We start from the raw sequence: 8,178 nt of genomic DNA on the forward strand, positions 1-8,178 counted from the left end.
GAGGAAACCGCTCTCTTCGTTATGTTTCTGCATCTAAGCGATATGCTCGCTAACGGGTGCGCTGAAAAAAGACGGCGTCGGCGCTCTGAGGCGCAGCTTTGCCCGGTTACGTGGTTGAGCGTGCATCGAGGGAACGGACCTGCATTCTAAGCAAACCTATAGACAAAAAAAAAAAACGACCCTGCATTCTTCTCACGTCGTCAGTGCTCCTTTTCCCTTCAACCACAGCGGGAGGAGAGAGGGGGAAGAGCACGGCTCAATGAGAAACGCACCGAGAGATATTTCCAACAATTTCTAAACTACTGTTTTTCGGTTGTTCTGAAATTCCTCTGCAGAAGGTGAGTCGCGCGAATTCATTCTGGGCTATTTTGAATCGCGACGGATTTAAAATGCTGGAGGAGGAAAACAAATACTGACCGAAGTGAAACCTGAAACGGATTGCACAATAATGCAGCTGATTTCTACTTCGTTGTTTTATTAATGAATGTATTTTTGTTTTCGTAGTCTGATGCCGTCAAATCTGATAGAGGAATGTGGCTTGCACGCGACAGTACAATTGACAGCAAGAATTTCAAATCGAATAATTCGAGCTCTTGTTTTCGGGCTTCCTAAGATTTCAACATCTTCAACAGATATATCCATATATGTATATATTTTCTTCCTTTGGATTTTTTTTTCCTCAACCACGCGCACCGCGTTCTCCGGTTTGAATGCGAATGCCTCGGTGTTCCACTGGCTTTGCTCCTAAGATCGGTTGACATTCCTTCGCCTGCACAGGCAGCGGACTGAAGTCACCCCGGACCGCCTTGTCTGTCCTCTCCGGAAAGCTATGTGAAGTTGGACCACAATAAAAACAAGTAGGTATACGACGAATCGATTCATTTAATAGTAGCCTATATTAGGGTTGCAGAAGGTGGCGCGGATTTCCGCAGTAGGCGATATTTTGGGAAACGCTTGCGGTAGGGCTGTGGAATAAAATGCTCTATTCATTGCGGTGTGTAATCCGTTTCATTCAATGAAATATAATCCGATCCCTTTTACACGGCGTAGCCTACTGTGTGCAAACATTGTCTTTTAACAAGTTGTATATATATATATATATATATATATATATATATATATATATATATATATAGGCTATATGAGATCTGTAATATAACTTGAAACGCGCAGAGAAGCAATATCTGTTCTGTTCACATAATTGGTGCAAGGGTTCAACGATTAATCATTCTCCGCTATCGGACTCGTTCGTTCTGCTCTTGAGTTCTGCGCACAGGTCTGCGCATAGCCTATCTGCTGTTGCGACTTATGCTAATTACGTGTATTAACCTAAAAGACTGAACGTCTCCCAGGAAAGTCAATGTTCCTCTCGGTAGGCTAATCATCTCTGGTGAAGCTACTTAGCAGCATCTGCAGAAATCCAAAATAATCGATAGCCTACGGTTTAACGCCAGAGAGATAATTGTATGATTAAATACAGTAAGCAATTTCACCCTACCCTCCAAAAAAAAAAAAACAAAAAAAAAAAAAACCCCTTCGCTGCTTTAAAAATCACTGCATAATTGCGACCAAATGTCCGTAATGTTCTTTGCAAGTGTTTGGGGGGGGGGGGGGGGGGGGGGGGTTGATGTGATGCATCAACCCCCTGTTTTGGCAAGAAAGGGGTGGGTGGCTGGGGGGGGTGGGGTGCTTGTGTGTGTGTGTGTTGGGGGGGGGGGGGGGGGGGGGGGGGGGGGGGGGGGGGGGGTTGTGGGGGTGATCGAGGGTGAGAAATGACGAATGACCAATCATTAATTTGTAGCATGTGTGTGGTCAAATTTGTTCTGAAATAATATCTCTTTGCTACAGATGACAATTACCCCCCCCCCCCCCCCCCCCCCCCCCCCCCCCCATTTAAAAAAAAAATTACAAGCAAATGGAAATTATGTTTTGTATGTTTTAAGATGGCTGTTATAACTTGTGGTTGTTTAAGGTTTCTGATCTCATTCCCCCCCCCCCCCCCCGTATGTTTTCTTAATTTGGTCACATCTGCCATTCCTGCCTGGCATATTGAGTCGAGCGTATTCCACGTGGCAAACAATGCCCTGTTTTGACTGATCCCGGGGTCCAGACGTGATTAATATGGATGTTGCCATTTGCTTTCTGTTCTTTTCTCTTTCTTTCTTTTTTCTTTTCTCTTTTCTTTTTTTTTTTCTTCCAGTGCTGTGAAGTAGCCTCGGGCTGTAACTTCATCAGATCTTGGAATTAAGGATGCTGTGGATAACCCTCTTAAGCACAATAGCTTTGGGATGGACTACGCCGATCCCCTTGCTGGAGGACTCGGAGGAGATCGACGAGCCGTGCTTCGAGCCCTGCCACTGCGAGGTCAGGGAGAGCCTGTTTCACATCCACTGCGACGGCCGAGGCTTCACCAACGTCAGCCAGGTCTCCCAGTCCTGGACCAGGCCCTTCAAGCTGTACCTGCAGCGGAACTCCATGAGGAAGCTCTACTTCAACAGCTTCCTCCACCTCAACAGCGCGGTGGCCATCAACCTGGGCAACAACGCGCTGCTGGACGTGCAGGCGGGCGCCTTCAACGGCCTGGGCCGCCTGAAGAGGCTCTACCTGCACGAGAACAAGCTGGAGGTGTTCCGCAACGACACCTTCTCCGGCCTGGAGGGCCTGGAGTACCTGCAGGCCGACTACAACGTCATCAGGAGGATCGAGAGCGGGGCGTTCCGCAGCCTGCACAAGCTGCGGGTGCTGATCCTCAACGACAACCTGATCCCGGCGCTGCCCAGCTTCCTGTTCCGCGCGGTGTCGCTGACGCACCTGGACCTGCGGGGCAACCGGCTGAAGCTGCTGGCCTACCGGGGCACGCTGGAGTACGTGGGCCGCGGCCTGATGGAGATCCAGCTGGAGGAGAACCCGTGGAACTGCGCCTGCGACATCGTGCAGCTCAAGGCCTGGCTGGAGCGGGTGCCCTACACGGCGCTGGTGGGCGAGATCACCTGCGAGTACCCCTTCCACCTGCACGGCAAGGACCTGCGGGAGATCGGCCGGGCCGAGCTCTGCCCGCAGCTGTCCGCCGAGGAGGTGGAGGCCAGCCTGGGCATCCCCCGGCTCCACGCCGGCAAGGACAGGACGTGGCCCACCAAGCCGTCCTCCATGCTGTCCTCCAACCACAACACGGCCTCCTCCGTGGAGAACAAGGAGCGCCACCTCAAGCCCACCAGGCGTCCCCGGCCGCCGAAAGCTTCGCCCACTCCCCGTAGCGCCTACCCCGGCCCCAACCAGCCCCCGATCGCGGGCTACCAGACCAGGCCCCCCATACCCATCATCTGCCCGACGGAGTGTGCCTGCAGCCTGCACATCAACGACCTGGGGCTGACCGTCAACTGCAAGGAGAAGGGCTTCCGCAACATCTCCGAGCTCCTGCCCAGGCCGCTCAACGCCAAGAAGCTCTACCTGAGCGGCAACCTGATCCAGAAGATCTACCGCTCCGACTTCTGGAACTTCTCCAGCCTGGACCTCCTGCACCTGGGCAGCAACCGGATATCCTACGTCCAGGAGGGGGCCTTCGTCAACCTGCCCAACCTGAGGAGCCTCTACCTGAACGGCAACGACATCGAGAGGCTGACGCCCGGGATGTTCCGTGGGCTGCAGAGCCTGCGCTACCTGTACTTCGAGTACAACGTGATCAGGGAGATCCAGCCGGCCACCTTCGGCCTCATGCCCGTCCTGCAGCTGGTCTTCCTCAACAACAACCTCTTACGAACCTTGCCCGTTGGGGCCTTTTCGGGCACCCAGCTGGCCCGCCTCAACCTGCGGAACAACTACTTCCTCCACCTGCCGGTGAGCGGGGTTCTGGAGCACCTGCAGGCCGTGGTCCAGATCGACCTGCACCAGAACCCCTGGGACTGCTCGTGCGACATCGTCCCGCTGAAGCAGTGGCTGGAGAAGCTGAGCTCCGTCATCGTGGTGGGGGAGGTGGTGTGCAGGACCCCGGAGTCCGCCGCGGGGAAGGACCTGCGCTCCCTGGACCTGGCGCTGCTCTGCCCCGAGCTCAAGCGCTCGGCCCCGCCCTCGGACAACACCGCCGCGGCCGCCCCCCCGGACGGGGTCGTCGCCCCCGGCAACGCCGGGTCGTCGGGCTTCGCCCCGGCCAGGGGCGTGATCCCGCTCTCCGTCCTCATCCTCAGCCTCCTGGTGCTGGTGGTGTCGGCGGTCTTCGCGGCCGCCGCGCTCTTCGCCCACGTGCTGAAGAGGCGCGAGAAGCTGCCCTTCAGGAAGCGCGGGGAGGCAGAGCTGGAGGGCATCCACATGGAGTGCGGGATATTCGAGGGGGGCGGCAGGGAGCCCCTGGAGGGTTCCCCCGAGAAGCCCCCGGGACACGTCTACGACTACGTGCCCCACCCCGTGGCGCACATGTGCAGCAACCCCATCTACAAGGTGCGCGACGCGGACATGGAGCAGCAGGCCCAGCAGCAGCGGCAGCAGCAGCAGGAGCAGGAGCAGCCGCTGCAGAAGCCGTTTCCAGAGACTAAAGAGAGCGGCGGCGGTGGCGGCGGCGGTGGCGGCGGCGGTGGCGGCTGCGGCGGCGGCAGCTATCGAACGCTGCGGGAGAAGGAGAAGGAGTGGACCATGGCGGTCACCAACTCCCAGCTCAACACCATCGTGGCCATCAGTCCCGGTGGGGGCGTGGTGGGCTTTCACGAGAACGGGTTGCTCTGCCCGACCGTGATTGACAGCCAGGGCCCCACCCCGACCTTGGGCTACGTGGAGAGCTTGTACACCGTCCCCAGGCTAAAGGACCTGCACGTCGCGTACCCCCACCACCAGGGGGCGCACTATTCCGAAGCGCAGCAGGACGCGAGGCTAAAGCAGCAGACGATCTTGTTCGCTCCGGAGGCGGGGCTGGGGGCGGGGCCGGGGGCGGGGAAAGGATTTTCGGACCAATCCCAAAGCGAGTACCTTGACTTAAGGGCGCAGCTTCAAACCAAGCCGGATTACCTCGAGGTCCTGGAGAAATCTTACCGATTCTGACCACAGAAAACAACCCCCGGCCCCCCAGGTCCCTGTTTCTTCCCTTACCTTCCAAAAAACAACGAAAAACAACAGAATAAAAAAGGGGCAGCACGATTAAATGATTAAAAAAAAGTGTATTTAAAATGTCTCTCTCCTTCCCCCAGTCCTGCCCACCACTGAGTTACTTTGGAAGGAGGTCCATACTCAGATATTAATAAAGTGCCTTCTACAGAGTAGCCAGCAATGTTCAATCAATACTTATTTTTGTACAGCGCAGATTTGTTTATTTAGGAGCCATTCGAACATAAACCAGGGGGCCTAGAACGGGAAGAGGACGGGGTGGGGGGGTGGGTGGGTGGGGGGGGGGGGGGTGGACGGGTGGACGGGGGGCTGGAATTCTGGCTGTGCTGAGGGACGGGCGAGGACCAGGATGTGTCCCGAATTCTTACGCACAGTTAGTTACCCCCCCTTGCTCCCCCCCCCCCCCCCCCCCACCACCCCCCCCCCTTCAGAATGGGCCCTGGTCACGGTTACGCTGCAGACCGTCGCAGTTCCATGCATGCTTGACAGCTGCGACGGGCCGGGTGTCTCGCGACAGACATGCGACGGAGGTACTGCGACATTGTTCATCATCCTGCCTTGATTTAACGCGTCAGAGACAAAAAACAATCAAAAAACGAAACGAAATTAATCAATAAATGAAAGTTCTCATTGCTCTGACCCTGCTGACCAACGCTTTTGAATACAAACGACTTTCAAGAGGTCACGCTCTGCTTTCTTTTTTCAAAAAAAAAGAAGGAAAAAAGAGAAAAAAAAATCCTGGAAATCATTACAAAATGGCTTTGTAGGAAGCGCTTTTAATGTTTCTCACACAAAGATTTGGAAGACAATGTGCATATATTTATTCTGAAATTTCAGTGAAGATTTTATTGTAAAGGCAATGTTAAATCAATGTATAGTGAATATGCGTCTGGTATAGCCTTCTTAATAAAACCCTTAAATCAAATAAAGGTGCTAAAAAATTTAATATTTGTGATGGAAAATGTGCACTGCCAGCAGTATGCCTGCAAGGTTCATATGCAGAGCACGGTTTTGTTTGTGTTCCATCAAAGGCATTAGCTGAATTCTGTCACAGTTTTTTTCTGGGATGGTGACTCAGGGTATTCCTCCTCTGTTTAAAAGACTTTTTTTGTCAGGGGTGGGAGGGGTAAGGGAGCGGGGGAGTTGGAAGGAAGAGAAAGTGTAGAAAGGATGAGTGTCGAGAGGACAGACGTTGAATTTTCTTTAATATCGTTATCTGCAGTATGCTTGTGCTTATGTTGTCCACAGGAGGGCGCCAGGGAGGCATATTTATTCACTGCAGGCTTAACCCAGCTTTTTTTTTTTTTTTTTACTTATGAAGTGTGAGCCGATTTTCTCGTCTCTAAAAATTTTAAAAATTTTTTATTTCAAATTCAAATGATGGCATCTTAAATTGAATTCTGACAATGCAATGCAGAGGGAAAGAAATTATTGAGGCACCTCAGAATATGAAAAGTGAAATGTGAGCTCTGTAAGATATGCCATATCACGCATCGTGTCTTACATCTTAGACACTGCAAGTCTAATTTATGTACCTGCACGTACAGATTATATACCAACGAAATATCTAATTCAGACACCATATATGGGGAATATATGCAGAATTGTGAACGAGGATTTATATGCTAATTGTATGGAAGACGCGTTAAGCATATTTTTTTATAAACTAATTCCCATTATCTTCTGTATTTTATTTATTTGTGTGTGGTTATGATAAGAGAAGTAGCACTTGGTTTTGGGTTCTCACCCGAGAGTTTAATTCTGCCTGACATGGTGTCCGCTGACAGGTCAGAGTGTGAAAAAGCGGTGTTTTAGCCCTCTGAAGAGCAGTAGGTTTTTTTCTGAAAGGTTTTTCCTCAGAATTCCAAGTCAGTGTTCTAGAACTCCAGCGCTGTCAGTTTCCAGTGGTGATTGTTGCACCGCGATTAGAATGTTCGGATGAGGACGTTCCAATCGCTTGTCTGCGCTATTACACCTTGAAAGGCGCTAAGCTTTAATATGTGTGTGTGTGTGTGTGTGTGTGTGTATGTGTGTGTGCGTGTGTGTATGTGTGCGTGTGTGTATGTGTGTTTGTGTGTGTGTGTGTGTGTGTGTGTGTGTGTGTGTGTGTATGTGTGTGTGTGTGTGTGTGTGTGTGTGTGTGTGTGTATGTGTGTGTGTGTGCAGCTCAGCGCATCCGTAGTGCTTTATTATCATATGTACCAGGCCCCCACCCACACCCACCCGCTTCACTCTGCCAGCAGCTGTGAAGGTGTTGTGTGTTCAGACACGATGGTGGTGGTGGGATGCATCTGCATCAACTGCTGAGTTAGAGGCAGAGACAGCAGAGATAGAGCGACAGGGAGAGAGAGAGAGAGAGAGAGAGAGAGAGAGAGAGAGAGAGAGAGAGAGAGAGAGAGGTTTAGTGTTTAGGTGTTTTAATGTTTATGCCTTTCAATGTTTAAACGCTTGCTTGGGCAATATGTGCAGTGTTACGTCATGCCAATAAAGCCGTTTGAATTTGAATTTGAATTTGAACTTGAGAGACGGAGAGACAGAGAGAGAGAATGAGACAGAGAGAGAAAAAGAAAGAGAGGGAGACAGAGAGGGAGAGAGGGAGACAGGGAGAGAGACAGAGAGAGAGGCAGAGAGAGAGAGAGACAGAGAGAGCGAGAGAGAGAGATAGATAGAGACAGAGAGAGGCAGAGAGAGAGAGAGAAAGAGAGGCAGAGAGAGAGAGATATCATTTCTCTGGCGGCGATGAGGGAACAGCTGTGGAAGAGGGGATGGTAATGAGATGCGCCAGGCCGTTACCAGACTGAGCCAATCAGGCCTAATCACCCCGCGGTGCGTCACGCCGTTTACCGCCGCGGTTCTTCCCGCGTCGCAGCGCCGCGCTTCCGACCGACCGCCACCGCGGGACGAGCGGTCTGGTCCCGCGGCGGTCCGAGAAGACGAAGGATCGAGCGCGAGCGTGAGCGCGTACAACGTTCCGCAGGCGTACCTGTCGGCCTGTCGTTTTCCCGCCATTTTCTTCTCGGACTGAACCGAGCTAAAGCAGGGCCGCCCAGGCTCTCAGTTTACCAGTTTTTTAGCGATATACGGTTCGGT

General features: G+C 52.4%; 1 protein-coding gene across 4 annotated transcripts in view; it reads left to right on the forward strand.

Annotated features, from left to right (window-relative positions):
• LOC118229072 (SLIT and NTRK-like protein 3) overlaps positions 1–5,482 on the forward strand; it is a 92,378-nt gene extending 86,896 nt beyond the window's left edge. Inside the window, exons 1-3 of one of the 4 annotated variants that reach the window (XM_035420751.1) lie at positions 1–857; positions 2,201–4,540; positions 4,574–5,482. The exon at positions 1–857 is cut by the window's left edge and continues 509 nt beyond it. In XM_035420751.1, the coding sequence (XP_035276642.1) occupies positions 2,251–4,540; positions 4,574–5,025 (2,742 nt within the window). In that variant the 5' untranslated portion in view covers positions 1–857; positions 2,201–2,250 and the 3' untranslated portion in view covers positions 5,026–5,482. Of the gene's footprint in view, positions 858–2,200 lie in introns of all 4 variants that reach the window. The other 3 variants (XM_035420749.1, XM_035420752.1, XM_035420750.1) reach the window with 3 other exon arrangements.
• The last annotated feature ends 2,696 nt before the right edge of the window (positions 5,483–8,178 follow it).

Source organism: Anguilla anguilla, chromosome 6 (assembly GCF_013347855.1).
Source record: "Anguilla anguilla isolate fAngAng1 chromosome 6, fAngAng1.pri, whole genome shotgun sequence".
Taxonomy (NCBI): domain Eukaryota; kingdom Metazoa; phylum Chordata; class Actinopteri; order Anguilliformes; family Anguillidae; genus Anguilla; species Anguilla anguilla.